A 19,063-nucleotide genomic window follows, 5' to 3' on the forward strand; every position below is an offset into this window, starting at 1 on the left:
GTGCCATGCAACAGACCTCCGATCCTCGCCCCAACTCCTGCCAACCTAGCAGTTAGAAAGCAATGGCCTTGACATGGAGATTAGCAGTGTTTCTCAATTATATTCTGTTATGTTCCCCACCCTCCAAGGAAGAATTAAACATTTTGTGCCTCCCCAACTCTCTGCTGGGATGATTGTTTGCAATATTAATAACAAAAGACTTAAATGCCAAAGCCCACTGTAACAACATAGCTAAGAAGTCTGGAGAGAGGGGCGGCATACAAATCTAATTAATAAATAAATAAAATAAATAAGAAGGCTTCAAGAGTTGTTAACCTAATCCTACATAGCTTCTGCTCTGGCAATTTCTCACTACTCACCAGAGCTCATAGTTCCCTCTAAGCTGAGCAGTGAGCAATCGCTCACTTAAAAATCATCATCAACTCAGAGTTTTCCAAACCTGCCCAGAAACCAAGAGGGAAAGAGTGAGAGGGAAGGAGAGAGAGAGGAAGAGAGAGAAACAGATAGAAAAAAGAGAGGAAGGAAAAGAGAAAGAAAAAGAATGGCAGTAAGGAAGAGAGAAAGAAAATCTAAATCTAGTTTGAAACTAGCTCAACTATTTAAGTGGCATTTTGATATTGATAGAGTTGCCCTATTATGAGCTCACTGTTATAGACACACAGTACAGTATTTTATTTTGAAATTCTCTGAGGCAAAACAGGGTGGGTTTTTTATTTGTTTGTTTGTTTGTTTTTTGTTTGTTTATTTATTTATTTATTTAATATTTCTGTGCCGCCCAGTCCCGAAGGGACTGCCACTCAGACACTATACTTTTCCGCCCACCCCAAAAAAAAATTAGAGGGAACACTGCCAGAGCGTACAAAACTTTTGCCAGACCCATCATCGAATACAGCTCATCTGTTTGGAACCCATATCGCATCTCAGAAATTAACACCCTTGAAAATGTTCAAAGATACTTCACAAGAAGAGCCCTTCACTCCTCCACTTGAAACAATACCCTACGAAACTAGACTTTCAACCTTGGGTCTAGGAAGCTTAGAACTAAGACGCTGTCCTATTGCTCTCCTATATCTCCTATACCTTTCTCCTATTCCTATATCTCTTCTTCTATTCTTTCATTGATATACTTTATTCCTATTTCTTCTCTTCTCTTCTTTCTTAGATATATTTTTCTATGAGTATATCCTCTATAACCTTCATTTTATATTTACTATATGTATATATAACCCTCATTATATTTACTATATGTATATACTATATTGCGTAATGGACAAAATAAATAAATAAATAAATAAGTAAGTAAGTAAGTAAATACATACATACTATACATACATACATACATACATACATAAATTATTCAGCACGTTTTTGCTGAAAAAACTCAAGTGACTTATCAGCGTGATTGGGGTGTAATGTGTTTAAGTGATGCCTTAATTTATTTGACTTCATGCTGTTAATACCGTCAACATTTGTAGACACCGTATACATACTGGCCTTTCCTCGTCTCCCATTGTAGTCACAGTGAAGCTAAGGGCTACATAAGCTTTGTCACATTTCTTCATCTTAGCTTCCGGAAGACTTACGTTTGTTTCATTATCTCCGTCTCTCTTCTTCTTTCTTTTCTTCCCTGTTAAATATTTTTCCATGGTGTCTCTTAAGGATTTGTTATATGTACTTCCTATCTCCTACTCTGTGCTGTGTGCTACAAAACTAGACTAACAATCCTGGGTCTAGAAAGCTTAGAACTACGACGCCTAAACCCCGATCTAAGTATTGCCCATAAGATCATATGCTGCAACGTCCTGCCTGTCAATGACTACTTCAGCTTCAACTGCAACAACACAAGAGCACGCCACAGATTCAAACTTAATATTAACTGCTCCAAACTTCACTGTAAAAATATGACTTTATTATTATTATTTATTAGATTTGTATGCTGTCCCTCTCCGTAGACTCGGGGCGGCATAGCAATCAAGTTGTCGAAGCGTGGAACTCATTACCGGACTCAGTAGTGTCAACCCCTAACCCCCAACATTTCTCCCTTAGACTATCCACGATTGACCTCTCCAGGTTCCTAAGAGGTCAGTAAGGGGCATACATAAGTGCACTAGTGTGCCTTCCGTCCCCTGTCCAATTGTCTCTCCTTTATCTCATATATCTTTTTTTCCTTTCATATATCTTCTCCCCTATTTTTATATCTTTTATTCTATCCTTTTCTTTATATATATTACTACTTGTCTATTCTCTTCGATGTGTATTGTGTATTGGACAAAATAAGTAAATAAAATAAAATAATAAATATTAATTCCATTAAAACTGTGTTACAGAAAGAGCCTGGTAGAATTTTTGTTTCTGGCTTAAATTTATTTATTTATTTATTATTTAATTTATTTAATTGGATTTATATACCACCCCTCTCCGAGGACTCGGGGCGGCATACAAATCCAATTAAATAAAATTGCTGACAATTTTGTGCCAGTGCTCCCTGTTTCTAAGGATGCTTTGGAAATTTGGACAAAGGATTCAGCATAAAGAAATAGGGTAACATACAGTGTTTTTTTCAATCATAGCAAGAAAAATAAAACGAAATGTTCTTTTTTTAATTTTTTAAATTAATTTTAAATGTTAAAACACACAGACTACATACAAACAACATAAAAACAGTGTCCTGTGAAGGTGCACCCATCACCTGACAACATACATATATACCCCACCACCAATTGGAGAGTCTGTACTAACATCTTTAATATTCTTCTAAGCTTAGAAAAATAAAATGAAATGTTCATTAAATGCTGGGACATATCATATGTGTTGCTCCTTCTCTGCTATATTCTTCTTCCCATCCCCAAAAATCTTCTAGGCTGGATTAATAATCAAGCAATCAGCCACAAGATCTTTATATAAAAACACATTGTAGTGAAACTATTCTGTGGACTGGTTTCATTTTAGTAAAGTGAAGATTACTATGTGTGGCTAGGAATACTGGAAACTATCTTATGCTAATTCAGATGAATTGCCAGTCTAGATCAATGGCACATACTAAAGCCATTCAGAGCCTTGGAAAACCCATGCATTCAATGTGCAGGAATGGGTATGAAGCCGTTCTTTTTGAATAACTAAAGCACTTATTTCATGGAAGTTTTAGGTCTGCAGATGTATCTTGGGCTGAATTCTCTGCTTTTCTTCTCTCTCAAAAGTGGAATCCCCCAGGAGAGCATGATGTTAGTGCCAAAAATAGAGTACAGAGCTCAAGGATAAATATCCTGCAGTCATGCAGTACGTGGTCCCAGAATCTGTCAGCTGAAATGATACCTCGGTACCCCAGAGGTTAACGGAGCTTTTCATTCCTGCTGACGTCATTCGAAGTCTTTTTGTTCCTATCAGGGTAGCCCTGACGGACAGAATAAAAAGAGCTTCTTCAGGCAGCAAATATACAAGTGTCTTTAACACCACCATTGCCCTCAGCTTTGGAGAATGGCCTTGGGGTTTATCCATGATGAAGTAAAGCTGCTCTTAACTGGTACGCCCTCTATGCATTATACAGCACCCATTGTCACATCTAGTTTGGCTCTTAGAAGTTTGCACAATGGCATGGCAGTGAAGGAGAAATATTGGTGAATCTCATTACTAGTTCTGTCACGAATAATATAGGCTGTGTGTACTCCTGACAAGTCATGCAGCAATTTCATTAGAGCACGATGTCTACTTTCCCGGATACTGTACAAAAGTGGAGTAGTTCTAGTGTCCTGAAAATTGTAGTCTTGAATAAAAATACATAGAGCCTCCAACAAATCGGTAAGAACCGTTGTTCTGGAAATGATTCTGCCAGTCACAAGAAGCTATTTGTGTGATATTTTGAAGTCTCTGTGCAGAGAAGACATCAAAACTCTTAATCAGTTATGAAAATGAAAAAAGTTTGTTATTCACTGTGGGTGTCATTAGCATTCAAATGCGTTCACATTTCTTTGTTCTAAATTCTTTAGCAGGAATGGATGAATCAGTAGCATGGATTGATGCATATCGCTCGGAGAGTAAGGGGCGTCATGATACTGTTCAGCTATAGAAACATAGAAACATAGAAGTCTGACGGCAGAAAAAGACCTCATGGTCCATCTAGTCTGCCCTTATACTATTTTCTGTATTTTATCTTAGGATGGATCTATGTTTATCTCAGGCATGTTTAAATTCAGTTACTGTGGATTTATCTGCCACGTCTGCTGGAAGTTTGTTCCAAGCGTCTACTACTCTTTCAGTAAAATAATATTTTCTCATGTTGCCTTTGATCTTTCCCCCAACTAACTTCAGATTGTGTCCCCTTGTTCTTGTGTTCACTTTCCTATTAAAACCACTTCATTTAACCCTTTAACAAATTTAAATGTTTCGATCATGTCCCCCCTTTTCCTTCTGTCCTCCAGACTATACAGATTGAGTTCATTAAGTCTTTCCTGATACGTTTTATGCTTAAGACCTTCCACCATTCTTGTGGCCCGTCTTTGGACCCGTTCAATTTTGTCAATATCTTTTTGTAGGTGAGGTCTCCAGAACTGAACACAGTATTCCAAATGTGGTCTCACCATATGGCGGGATCATAATCTCCCTCTTCCTGCTTGTGATACTTCTAGCTATGCAGCCAAGCATCCTACTTGTGTTCCCTACCGCCTGACTGCACTGTTCACCCATTTTGAGACTGTCTGAAATCACTACCCCTAAATCCTTTTCTTCTGAAGTTTTTGCTAACACAGAACTGCCAATACAATACTCAGATTGAGGATTCCTTTTCCCCAAGTGCATTATTTTACATTTGGAAACATTAAACTTCCTATGTTTTAGGAATAACCAGCTGTGGTTATTTGCAGGGGTGAGCAGGATTAAGTAGATGACAAAACAACTATCATGGCCTTACAATACAGGTTTTGTCATTATTATTATTATTATTATTATTATTATTATTATTATTATTATTAATTAGATTTGTATGCCGCCCCTCTCCGTAGACTCGGGGTGGCTCACAACAGTGATAAAAACAATAGATAATGACAAATCTAATAATTAGAATCTAAACTAACAATAGTACATTTAAAAAGTCTAAAAAGCAAGGAACCCCAATATAAAAAACATACATACAGTCATATCATGCATAAAAACTACATAGGCAGGGGGAGATGTCTCAGTTCCCCCACACTTGATGACAGAGGTGGGTTTTAAGGAGTTTATGAAAGGCAAGGAGGGTGGGGGCAGTTCTAATCTCTGGAGGGAGCTAATTCCAGAGGGTCGGAGCCGCCACAGAGAAGGCTCTTCCCCTGGGTCCCGCCAGACAACATTGTTTAGTCGACGGGACCCGGAGAAGGCCTAACTGACCGCTGGGATTCGTGCGGCAGAAGGCGGTCTTGCAGATATCCTGGTCCGGTGGCTGGAGTGAGGGATGGGCAGGAGCACATGCGGGCCTGGCTGGTGCTCAGTTTACCTTCCTGGTGAGGCTCAGAGACTGCCTGACACACCCATCCGCTGGGCCTCTAAGCAATGCCACTGTCTCCCTGCCCCGCCAAGGCCCCTGCCACCTCCAGAGCCTGAGACCAGCAGAGCTCCATAGGTGCGTGGCCTGACACTACCCAGCCCGCAAAGGCCCTGGAATCAAAGCCAGGCAGACAACGGGTGGTGGCAGCGGCAATGGCGCTCCAGAATGGCACATCACAGAGGATGCACTGCTGCTGGGCCAGGCCGCCCACCCTCCCAAAGCACTTTTTTCCTTCTCCCACTGCCAAGGAAGGAAGGAAGGAAGGAAGGAAGGAAGGAAGGAAGAAGAAGGAAAAGAAGAAAAGGAAAGAAAGAAAGAAAGGAAAGAAGAAATAGAAGTGAATGGAATGGAAAGGAAAGGAAAATGAAAGGAAGGAAGGAAGAAGAAGAAAAGGAAAGAAAGAAAGAAAGAAAGAAAGGAAAGAAGAAATAGAAGTGAATGGAATGGAAAGGAAAGGAAAGGAAAAAGGAAGGAAGGAAGGAAGGAAGGAAGGAAAAAAAGAAAGAAAAAATCTTACGACCACAATTGACCCCAAAATTTCAGTTGCTAAGCGAGAATGTTGTTAAGTGAATTTCACTACATTTTATAAGTTGGCCACGCCCACCCAGTCACCTGACCACCAAGCCACACCTACAAAATAAACCACACCCACAGAACTGGTTGGGAAAATTTTTAAATTTCACCATTGATGTACTACATTGAGAATAGCTATTTGGAGAACTTGTTATGAATCTCAAACACGTCTGGCATAGAAATCTTACAATAATACTAATTTAACTTGCTGTGCAAAAATTATCATGAAATTGGCACCAAGACAGCTTTGTAGTACTGTACTCTTTTTTGTAGTGCAGCCACAGTTTTCGTGAACTGCATTTAATGTAAATGCTTAGCTACATATTACTGACAGTGTTAATGAAATGTATGTATATTCTGCATTGTGTTTACGATGTAACTCAGTAAGAGAGTTTGAGTTGGGCTAATTGAGCAGGCTATTAATGTTAGAATAAACAATTTAGTATATGTTGGATACCACTAAAGAAGCATGAATGAGACAGATTATAGATCAGGGAAACAGGATTCATGTTGAGCATTATTTCTTGATGTGTTTTTGCGGGAAACTGTTTTTGGAAGTGTTCCAAATAACAATATTTATTCCAATAAAAGTGAAACTGTATCACCATATTAAACCAGTTATAATTCTCAAAAGCATTTTTCAAATTCTCTTCACTAAAAATTCATTTTATTTTATTTTTTTTAGCAACCAAAATAGTTTAGGTGAACTAGATTCATGCTGAAGGAGTGGATCATTTGAATCTGGATCCTTGCAACAATGACTCACGCACTTATCATAAGGCAGTGCCTATTGTGGCGTGCTTTACTTGGGGCTGTCATGAAAACCACTTGGAAACTAAAATTGGTACAATATTGCATTCACTCAATTCAAAGTGTTGGCTATGACCTATAAAGCCCTTCATGGCACCGGACCAGATTATCTCAAGGACCGCCTTCTGCCGCACGAATTCCAGCGACCAGTTAGGTCCCACAGAGTGGGTCTTCTCCGGGTCCCACCAACTAAACAATGTCGCTTGGTGGGACCCAGGGGAAGAGCCTTCTCTGTGGTGGCCTCGGCCCTCTGGAACCAACTCCCCCCAGAGATTAGAATTTCCCCCACCCTCCTTACCTTTCGTAAGCTTCTTAAAACCCACCTTTGCCGCCAGGCATGGGGGAACTGAGATACTCTTTCCCCCTAGGCATTTACAATTTTATGCATGGTATGTCTGTGTGTATGTTTGGTTTTATAATAAGGGTTTTTAACTGTTTTAATATTGGATTGTTTATATGCTGTTTTTATTACTGTTGTTAACCGCCCCGAGTCTACGGAGAGGGGCAGCATACAAATCCAATAAACAAACAAACAAACAAACAAACAAATAAATAAATAAACAAACTCAGTTCTTGGCCAGTGACACTGCTACAGTTATATTACAATGCTTTTGTAGATGTTGCACCAGTGTTTAGTAGGTTTGATAGAATAACAGAGTTGGGAAGTGTTGTGTTTGGGCCTGGGCCAGCCGTTGTTCCCACAGATGGGAGAGACGTGGCACAAAGTGAATGCGAAAGCCTGGCTGACAGCCAGGAAGATGTGGCGGACAGCTAGGAAGATGTGGCAGACAGCCAGGAAGACGTGGCAGACAGCCAGGAGGACGAGGCGACTGGGACGCAGGGTTCAGCAGACAGCCCAGGGGATTTCGCCTGCAGTCCCTCAGACAGTCTTTCGTCCCTGGGTTCTTCTGCAGATCAATATATTGATCTGCGTAGCCGAAGAGCTATGCAAAGAAGGGATCACTTTAAGGAGTATTACAAGTCATTATAGGAGCACCTGGGCTGGGTGTGGTTCTTATACTGAGGGCTGGGTGTGGTTCCCTTAATGAGGGCTAAAGGGATAAAAGGGAACAAAGGCCAAGGCAAACTGTGGCTGTTTATCTGTGTTATTTTGTGGTTCCTGCTCTGAAGTTTCTGTTCCGTGCCGTTGGAGTTTTCAACCCAGCTTTTTCAGACAAATGGGAGGTGAAAACTCTGGGACTTGCTGTTTGCTCCAAAAATTCAAAAGGACTCCTGAAACGTCTTTGCTCATTCCAGGTTGTCTTTGTTTGTTTTTTCCTGTGTTTTTGTATGCGGCTGAAGTAAGCCTTGCATTGTTTTCGGACACTACGAACTATTTTGAGTAATCTTTTTTTGTTTATTTAATACAAGTTTGCTGATTAGCAGAGCATGTGTGTGTTTGATTTCTTTTCCTTGGACTGTTACGCATTGCCTGAGCCAGTCAGGCAGAACAGGAAGCATCTTAGAGGTTTTGTAGTTCAACCCCCTGCTCAAACAAGAAACTCTATAGTACCATTTCAGAGAAAGGTTGTCCAATCTTTTCTAAAATTCTCCAGTGTTGGAGCACCTACAACTATGCAGGGAAGTCCAGAATTCTGAAGTCTGTACAAATATGAAAGAATAATTTTGTGTTATAAACACAAAAATGTATATGACTGGGCTTTGTTTGAAACCAGGACTGTAGACAAAATTAGCGTACAATAAATTATTTTTATGCACTGGTTTAATCATTGTAATGAAATGCCATTAATATAGATTCACAATGGGACAAAACCAAGATTTATATAATGCTTTTTTTTTAAAGCAGGCATCAACTACTGAGACAGAAATTGGACCTATGAGACTGACACAAGATCCTATTCAGGTAGGACTTCTCTTTTTGACATTAAAAACTGTCTTATTTTACCAATAAATATTAAGTACTACAATCCCCCACCCCCCAAAAAAAAGGTTTTGAAAGGATCTTCTTTGGATCAAATGGAATCCTTTAAATATACAGTACTTTATTTATTTTATTTATTTATTTGTCAGACATTTACAAGATAGTAGATATTGGTATAAACATAAATATTAGCAAAGTAGATACAGGTAAATTAGGCAATAGGACAATAGGGTAGGGATGGTAGGCACAATGGTGCTCTTTTAGGGTATATCCTGGAAGTTGGAGAGAAAGAGAGAGAGAGAGAGCAATAGCACTTAGTAATAGTATTTAGCAGTAGTACTTATACTTATATACCACTTTACAGTGCTTTACAGCCCTCTCTAAGGTTTACAGAGACAGCATATTGCCCCCAACAATTTGGGTGATGGTAGATAGAGAGACAGATAGATAGATAGATAGATAGATAGATAGATAGATAGATAGATAGATAGATAGATAGACAGACAGACAGACAGACAGACAGACAGACAGACAGACAGACAGACAGACAGACGATAGGTAAAGCTTGTGTCTTTAAAAGTAAAAATAACATTCAAATATGTACAGACATTTAAAACATTGTTTTTTACTTCTTGCTTTTGAAAAGTTAATGTATCCATGGGGGCTCTGAGGATTTTTTTTTTTTAAAAAAACTAAACATCACTGAGTTAATTACACACTGAAAGAAGCTAGTTGAATTTTTATTTTATTTTATCATATTGTCATAGACCAAAATTATTGTTTTAAATGCATAGTAATGTTAAACTATCTTCTGCATTTTATAGGTATTGTTAATCTTTGCAAAAGAAGACAAACAGAGTGATGGATTCTGGTGGGCTTGTAATAAAGCTGGGTATAAGTGTAACATTGCTCGGACACCAGAATCAGCACTTGAATGCTTTCTTGATAAACATCATGAAATAATTGTTATAGATTATCGAAACCCCAGACACTTTGATGCAGAAGCCATCTGTAGGTAATTACTTGTACTTGTATTTCATATGACCCTGGCAGTATAGTAAAATACTATTATGCAATTTCTATATTCACTTGCTAACTTCAGTGGTGAAACTGTTTCTGGACAATTGAGTGGGCTGTCATATGATGAGATGTTCTTCCATCTGAAATCAGTGTGTAAAATCTCTGAATATGAAAAAGCTAGATTTTAAGATTTTTAAGGAGAAGAATTTATCAATTCTCTACATGGGGCATTTATGAGAAAGAGATAAATAAAAATCAAGGTGATAGCTGTGCCTTTTTACATGTGTTTACATGTGTTACATATGCAACATATATGAAAAAGCAGCAGGGCTTTGATCATGTAGTCATGGCAACTTCCCAGTCTGTGGAGGCCCTAGGAAGATGTTTTGATATGCCAGAATCCTGTGAAAAATGGTATTTTTTCCTTGTTCTGTCTTCCAATGACAGGCATAAAGTCGAATAAAAGACATGCCTGGGAGATGGCTCTCCATTAACCAAAAATAAGATCAGGAGTCTTGCTGAGAAAGTAAAAATTATGATGACTAAACTGCCCATTTTAAGTGATAGTAGGGTGAGATACATCTACATTGCAAATAGTTACTTACATAGTAGTGCAATCAAAGATCAGATCCTCCAAAGTCCATCCATTAGGGCATTTATAAAATTAAATCAGTGTGTAAACAGTAGAAGTACATTCTATTGATGATTGCTGGCTGGTCGGATGAAGCATATAGAAATACAAAAAAGTAACATAGAAAATTGAACTCAGAAAGTAAAATCAAAGTAAAATCAAAACCAGAAACAACTCACTTAAAGTAAAAATAATTCATTTAAAGTAAAATCAAAACCAGAAATAATTCACTTATTGAGCGAGAGAAAAATTGCACTAGCCAGTTAATAAAAGATAAAGGGACTCATTTGAGATGTTCAAGTTTTTATCTTTGGACCCTGGACCTCTACACATGTTACTTATAGTAGTAGCATCATTAGCAATCTGAGTAGTTTCAAAAATTTTGTAGTTATTCTGCTATGCTATGGCAAATCCAAGAGTGTATTTTCATGACTGCTAAACAAAATTTGTCTGTGAAATATGTAATATTGATCTGACAGTGGGATAGGAGGAATGAGATCTATATTTCATCTTCTATGCCAGAAAAGTCTTTTAGAAGGGGCATGTTTAATATGGCTCATAAATCTCTGTAAAAAGTGCAAAATAATAAGACATCTTATGTTGCATGAGAACCATAGTAGCAAAAAAATTCAAAACAGTGGATCTTATCATGTCTAACAGCTGGAGGTAATGTGTCAAATCTGGCTAGAAAAAAATTCACTTGGAGTCTGATTTTTGGCGGAAAAAATGCCAATAGTCAGCTGGACTGGCATAGATGAAGACTTTTCCAGATTCTAATTTATAGACTAGGTTCTGAAGCACACAAACATGTAATTTGCTGTTCCACTTCATATAGAGTAATCCCTCATTTTTCGCGGGGGATGCGTTCCAAGACCACCCGTGAAAAACGAATTTCCGTGAAGTAGAGGAAACATATTTTTTAATGTATTTAATGAGTATTTGGACTTTTAAAACCCACCCTTTGCATTAAACAGTCATTGTATAATGTTTCTCAGCTGGAACTACATGTGATATTCTACCAGTTTCTTTAATAGAGTACAGTAGTACTGTAAAAGAATTTTATGAATTTTTAATGGATTTAAAATTTTCAGTGGATTTAATGGATTTACGCCCCCTTTCAAAACCCGTGAAGTAGCGAATCCGCAAAAGATTAACTGTGAAGTAGTGAGTGTTCCCTCGATTTTCGCGGGTTCGAACTTCACGGAAAGCCTATACCACGGTTTTTCAAAAATATTAATTAAAAAATACTTTGCACTTTTTCCCCCCTATACCACGGTTTTTCCTGCCCGATGACGTCATCTGTCATTGCCAAATTTTCATCTGCCTTTAATAAATATTTTTTTAATAAACTTTAATAAATAAACATGATGAGTAATAATCTAAATGGTTGCTAAGCGAATGGGAAATGGTAATTTAGGGGTTTAAAGTGTTAAGGGAAGGCTTGTGATACTGTTCATAGCCAAAAATAATGTATTTACTTCCGCATCTCTACTTTGCGGAAATTCGACTTTCGCGGGCGGTCTCGGAACGCATCCCCCGCGAAAATTGGAGGAACACTAGATGTTTTGCTTTAACACTGTGTCTAAGCTCTGCCTAAAACTTGTAACTTCAGCATTAAGTACATGCGGAAAAAAATCGGGAATATGGCAGATGAAATTGAGGCTTATATTCCTCTTCTTGGGGAAGGATACATGATACCAAATTCAGGATCTTGTGACATTCACTGTTTTGTTATAATAAGCTGAGTGGGTTAAATGAATAATCAGTCAGTTTGGGCTTTGATAGAACCTTGTTCTTGCCAGTTTTGTAGAAGCCAAAACTGTTACGTTGGGTTTTGAACAACCCATATTCCTTCTCTAACTGCTGACCACCATCCATATGGTCCATATAATGTTTCAGGTGAATTACTTCTGAGACAATATCCTTCTAAAGGAAGAGTTTTAGCCAATATCATATATTTAGAATTCAAAACCTAAGTTTGATGAGGACTCTCTTCTTATTAGCCTGCATGTGCACATATACTTCCAATATACAGTAGTACCTCTAGATACGAGCTCCTCCACATGCGAGTATTCCAAGTTATGAGCCAAGACGCGAGCAAAATTTCTGTTCGACACCTGAGCTCGAATTCGGGATACGAGCCGAGCGTCCACTAGGTGGCGCAAGAATTCCATGTTTCCAGTTATCTTGGCAGGAAAAGCAAAATCTAAATACATTCGTTCGAGATGCAAATTGATCGACATACGAGCTCGGCTCTGGCACGAATTAAACTCGTATGTCAAGGTACCACTGTATTGATTCTGTGCGATCCAATCTTGCTTGTCAAGAATTTGTCTCAATTTAGCAGATAATTTATTGTCTCATCTTGTTTTTTAGCAACTTAGGTTTGACCTTTTATAAAATAGAACAATGAGGCAGGTAAAATAACATCTGATTTGCTTGCTGTCTTTCCTCTGTGTAAAGGCACACACAGAGAGATACAACCCATCTTAATATGTGATTGGTAAATTTTTGTTAATAAAATTGTTTAATCAAATATGGCCTGGACTTTCTTCATTCCAGGTCAATTCGTGCTACAAAACCTGCTGAGCATACTGTGATAATAGCTGTTACCGTACAAATGTAAGTATTTCAGGGGCATATGCTTATTTTATATACTTCTTTAATGGGTATGGTTATTCAGTGAATAAGTAGCAGTTTCTCATTGTTAAATGGGGCGATTGAAGAGGCAGAATCAGTGTCACTTCAGCTCTTTATTATACAGTAAGATTCCAGCAAAGTCTGTCTGGCAGCTTGCCTTTATATAGAGGCTGTGTTCCAACCCAGGCTTCCTAAATATATAAAATGGCACAAATGGTGTCTCACAGACCTCTTTTATTTGTAACTACTCCTAATTATTATCATTAGCAGTTGTCGTAAGTCCAAATAATGACTACTTCAGCTTCAACTGCAACAACACAAGAGCATGCAACAGATTCAAACTTAATATTAACCGCTCTAAACTTGACTGTAAAAAACATGACTTTAACAATCGAGTTGTCGAAGCGTGGAACTCATTACCGGACTCAATAGTGTCAACTCCCAATCCCCAACATTTGACCCTTAAACTATCCACGATTGACCTCTCCAGGTTCCTAAGAGGTCAGTAAGGGGCGTGCATAAGTGCACTGATGTGCCTTACGTCCCCTGTCCAATCTTCTTTCCTTATCTCATATATCATATATATTCTCTCCCTCTCATATACTTCTCTTCTTTTTACTTACTATCTTTATATATATTACTTAATGTCTATTCTCTTCCATATGTATTGTATATTGGACAAAGAATAAATAAATAAATAAATAAAATAAATAAATAAATAAAATAAAGTAAAATAAGTCCTACTAAAGTCTTTCAGGGAAAAGCAGATAAGAGTCCAAACAATTTTTTTTTTAAAAGTCCTGCTAAAGTCTTTCAGAGAAAAGCAGATAACACACACAAACCTTGCTCTTCTTTGGCAACTGCTACAGACCAAATTGCAAGGAAAACGTGGCAAGTTCAAACAGGAACAAAACTGAGTCTTGAGTTGCAATGACAAGATCTAGAAATGAACTGAGTTGCTTCCTGCAATGAACCCTTTCATGTTCTCCACTTATATAGCCTATGGGAGGGGCCAAATATCCCTAAGCCTTACTTGTTCCAAGTAGTCCTTCTCCTCTGGAACTGTTCTTGCCTTTTGGCAGCTCTGTGCATGCGCTCATTGAGAACAGGCTCCTCCTGTTCTTCTTCGCTCATTCTTCGCTCTGGAGGTTCTGGAAGCGGGACTGACCTCCCCAATGGCCCTGGCTGCATCCCTGCCTCTGGCACCGAGCCTTCTCCAGACTCCAGGCCTGGCCCAGGTTCCTCCCGAGCCTTCTCGCTGTCTGACTCTGCTACCAGCTGCACTGGCCGCTGGTGGACCGCAATAGGATGCCAGACAGCTCAACCAATCAGTTTAAACTATTATTTCTGCCTGAACAGCGGACTGGAATTAAACCTTCACTTCTTCGGCTTCATTCTATACTTACTGGGTATTCAACATTCAGAAACATCTTAGTTTATGTCAGGGAACAAGCTGAGGCCTCACAGCTGCATAAAACTCTTTAAAGAAGTAGTTCTCAACCTGGGGGTCGGGAGCCCTTTAGGGGTCGAATGATCTTTTCACAGGTGTCGCCTAAGACCATGGGAAAAGAGACATTGTCCATGGTGTTAGGAACTAAAGCTTCTATTCTGATGCCTTGGAACATATTTTTACAATCCGACCAATCAGGTGTTTACAGTGGGGTTGTCCCTCTGACCTTCCTGCCAATCAGCTTAAAGCTCTGTTGGGAGAATTGGTGCTAGACCTATGGTTGGGGGTTCACCACAACATGAGGAACTATATTAAGGGGTCGTGGCATTAGAAAGGTTGAGAATCACTGCTTTAAAGCCTGAAGACCATCAAATATTGTAATGGTTAATGAGACGAAGGAGAACTGTGTAGCTCTCAAATATAATTACATTTGATTTTAATTAAATGTAAACATAATAAAGACTAGTGTTGTCCTGGTAAAAGGTACTACTTTCTGGACTGCCATTCTCAACAAAAAATCATTTTTTTCTTGCCTAGAAAATGATCAGCACCATCAGAAGATTCTTTTGACACATAAATCATTACATGGTTGACAGGGGTGGTTCCAAATTTTTTTACTGCCAATCTGTGGGCGTGTCTTACTTTGTGGGTGTGGCTTGATGGTCATGTGACTGGGTGGGAGTGGTTTGGCAGTCATGTGACTGGGTGGGAGTGACTTTGCGGTCATGTGACTAAGTGGTCATGTGACTGGGTGGGCATGGCCACTCACGTCAAGGGATAGGGATAGGGTGCCTGGCCTTTCCTCATCTCAAAAGCTTTCAACGAGATACAATTTCCATGTCTATTTAATACCACTGAACCTCCAAAATATGCTATTTAATCCTATGTATGTATGCCATATATGCAGTGAAGAGCTACCAAATTTTTTTTACTATGACACTGTGGGCGTAGCTTATGCAGGATGCCCTGCATTTTCTTTCAACATCTTTCAGTGCAAATTGCTGCTCCATTTTCGCTACCCCACTGAGTTCCCCCCTGTTTGGGCAGTAGCCCACCCCTGCATATATGTACATACATAATACACACAGGCACACATAAAGATACATTGTCTACTGTATCACGCACACACACTTACACACACATAGACACGCACACACCTCTTCTAAGACTATACACATTCAACCTTACTTACTGCATTTAGAAAAACACACCTAAAGTACACTTTCTGCCACACATTTAACCATAACTTCTGAACATTAGAACATTACACATGTCTTCAGATATTCTTCTCTAGCTTGCACATCACTGTTAGAGCCAGGAAATGTCATGAATTGAGTAAAATTTGGTGAAACTTATTTAACAACGTTCTTGTTTAGCAACCAAAAGTTTGAGCTCAATTGTGGTCATAAGTCAAGGACTATCTCTGCCTTCCTCTGCATGGCAGCCTTGTCCTTCTCCTTTCTGACAATTTTCCTCTCTGTTAGAGGGACCAAAATAATCCAGACGATATAAGGTTTCCTGCCGCAACACGGTGTTGTGCTAGAGGATCTCCAACATATTTTCCAGCCCTAAATTGCTGTGTTGTCTCAAAGTATCTTTTGAAGACACATCTAGTTGCATGGTTTGTGGTTTCCTTCCTCTTCTTCCTTCATCCTTCTTTCTTTCTTTTGTATCTTTCTCTTTCTTTCTTTCTTTCTTTCTTTCTTTCTTCCTTTCTTCTTTTCTTTCTTTCCTTCTGTCTCTCTTGTCTCTTTTTCTCTTTCTCTTTTTCTTTCTTTGTCTCTTTCTTTCTTATCTCTCTCTCTCTCTCTTTCACACACACACACGCATACACTTCCTCTTCCTTCCTTCCTTCCTTCATTCTTTCTTTTTCTCTCTCTGTCTCTCTCTCACACACACACACCTCTTTCTCTCCCTCCCTCCACCTCTCTGTATGTGTGTGTTTCCACTCATTCTACAAAGGACAGTCGGCTGCACATTCCCCCAGATAATTCCACCAGCATTTTCAAAGGCTCTCTGCTCCATCCCAAGCCATCCCCTGTGTTTTCCTCAGGCAAATTAGGGTTTGGAGCAAGTCTCTCCAAAATCTCTGTGCATTTTCTCTCTCTCTCTCCTCTTACCTTCCTCTCGAAAAGATCGAAAATGAGCTAACAGGAAGTGAAAAGTATATCTTTCTCTAGTTGGAGCAAGAATTTTAAGTATTTAAGTATTTATTAGATTTGTATGCCGCCCCTCTCTGAAGACTCGGGGTGGCTCACAACAACAATACAATATACAAAATATAAATCCAATATAAATTAAAAACGAAATTTAAAACCCATAGATATTAAAAACAATCATTACTGTACAATCACACCATTCTCATGTATTACAGTCAGGAAAAAAGGTGGTGGTGGGGAGGAAGAGATAGTTATTCCCCCATGCCTGGCGACATAGATAGGTCTTCAACATCTTGAAGGATTGATTGATTCAGTGCCATCAAGTTGGTGTCAACTATTAGCAACCACATGCATTGACTTTATTGACTGATAATATATTTTGTATTTCTGTAGATCTGCTGGTCAGGAAGAAGCTTCGGTCCTCCCACTTCTCCATGCGGGATTTAATAGGGTATGTTAAAGTTATTGTAGATTGCTTAGGTCATAAACAATTGATTTACCAAACCTTTGTGTCGACATGACATTCATATTGTTGTCATGCAAGCATTTGTTGCATGCGAGAACTGAGGCCCCTTCAGCTCCTCCACACTTTAGTTCATAAATCAACACCAAGTTATACGTGTATTATTGCTAGCTAGATCTAAGGAGGTGAAAAGATACTGGAAAAGCAAATAAATTTCTACAAGCCTGAACATGATTTCCTGTAACAGAGACCAAGAAAAGTGTGTTCGGTTGAAAATAAGGTTGTCTAATGGGATCACATAAATCATTTATAACTGCCACAAACTCTATGTTTGCTGGTGCAGCATAGCCTATGCTGATTGGAAAAGAACTCAAGGAATTGGTTGGCATTTTGCCTTCACAATCACTATGTAAAGAGAAAAGAATGGATGGTGGGATTAGGAAGGAGGGTCATATCTTTCCAAGCAACATGTTGGACTATGTAAAAAGAAGCAGATTTCAGAAATTTAAAAAGGAAAAAGAAACATATGCTACATGGGGAATTGTTGATTTATGATCACAGCTTCTGTTACTAAACAAGGTAATTATTAAGTGACTTGTGCCCAATTTTATTACCTGTTTGCCATGGTTATTAAGTGAATCCCATGGTCATTAAGAAAATATGGCTTAGTTTGTTAGACTGGGAGGATCACAAACGGCAATGACATGTCCCTGGGATGCTGCCACAATCTTAAATACACACCAGTTGCCAAGCACTTGAATTTTGATCATGTGGCTTTGGGGATGCTGCGATGGTTATAAATGTAGGTGAGCCAATCATAAATCACTTTTTTCATTGGTGTTGTAACTTGGAATAGTAGCCAAACAAATTTATTATTATTATTATTATTATTATTATTATTATTATTATTATTATTATTTATTAGATTTGTATGCCGCCCCTCTCTGTAGACTCGGGGCGGCTCACAACAGTGATAAAGAACAATATGTATTGACAAATCTAATAATTTAAAATCTAAAATAGCAATTGTACATTTAAAAAATCTAAAAACAAGGAACCCCAATATAAAAAAACATACAGTCATATCATGCACTAACACTACATAGGCAGGGCGAGATGTCTCAGTTCCCCCACGCTTGACGACAGAGGTGGGTTTTGAGGAGTTTACGAAAGGCAAGGAGGGTAGGGGCAGTTCTAATCTCTGGAGGGAGCTGGTTCCAGAGTGTCAGAGCCGCCACAGAGAAGGCTCTTCCCCTGGGTCCCGCCAGATGACATTGTTTAGTCGACGGGACCCGGAAAAGGCCAACTCTGTGGGACCTGACCGGTCGCTGGGATTCGTGCAGCAGAAGGCAGAATTGTGCCCGGAAACTGATCAGCAACCAGTGCAGACTGCGGAGTGTTGGAGTAACATGGGCATATTTGGAAAAGCCCATGAGTGCTCTCGCAGCTGCATTCTGCACGATCTGAAGTTTCCAAACATTCTTCAAAGGTAGCCCCATGTAGAGAGCGTTACAGTAGTCAAGTTGTAAGTTGAGGACTACCTCTAAATGATTTAAATTAAACTTCAGATTTCTTGCCAGATTTTGTCCTTGAACATGTACTCTTTTACTTAGTTCTGTGTTTTTGGAATATCTTGATAGGTGAGATTTGTTCCATTAAGCCTTCATTTTATGATTGTTTTTCTGAAAGAACAAAGCTTTAGTTAGTCTTTACTTAACTGATGTTACTTTTTAAAAATCAGTCTCCCTTCTGACTTTTAGTTCCATCTTTTTAGCATGCCTCCTTGCTATACGTTTCTTCCTGTTTTCATAATATACCATGTGGTCCTGCAAAAAGGTTGGATTTATTGGCTCCTTATGATGTAATCTAAAACTTATTATTGATATATTTGTTGACCTTTCCCCTCACATATTTAAGTGT

At 38.8% G+C, this 19,063-nt stretch overlaps 1 protein-coding gene across 2 annotated transcripts in view; it reads left to right on the top strand.

The window, feature by feature from the left end:
• PDE8B (phosphodiesterase 8B) overlaps positions 1-19,063 on the top strand; it is a 71,149-nt gene that overhangs the window by 12,425 nt on the left and 39,661 nt on the right. Inside the window, exons 2-5 of one of the 2 annotated variants that reach the window (XM_070743213.1) lie at positions 8,703-8,762; positions 9,605-9,795; positions 12,994-13,053; positions 17,074-17,131. In XM_070743213.1, coding sequence (XP_070599314.1) covers positions 8,703-8,762; positions 9,605-9,795; positions 12,994-13,053; positions 17,074-17,131 — 369 coding nt within the window. The remainder of the gene's footprint in view (positions 1-8,702; positions 8,763-9,604; positions 9,796-12,993; positions 13,054-17,073; positions 17,132-19,063) is intronic. The other variant, XM_070743214.1, reaches the window with a different exon arrangement.

The sequence above is a fragment of the Erythrolamprus reginae genome, chromosome 2, assembly GCF_031021105.1.
Source record: "Erythrolamprus reginae isolate rEryReg1 chromosome 2, rEryReg1.hap1, whole genome shotgun sequence".
Taxonomy (NCBI): Eukaryota; Metazoa; Chordata; class Lepidosauria; order Squamata; family Dipsadidae; genus Erythrolamprus; species Erythrolamprus reginae.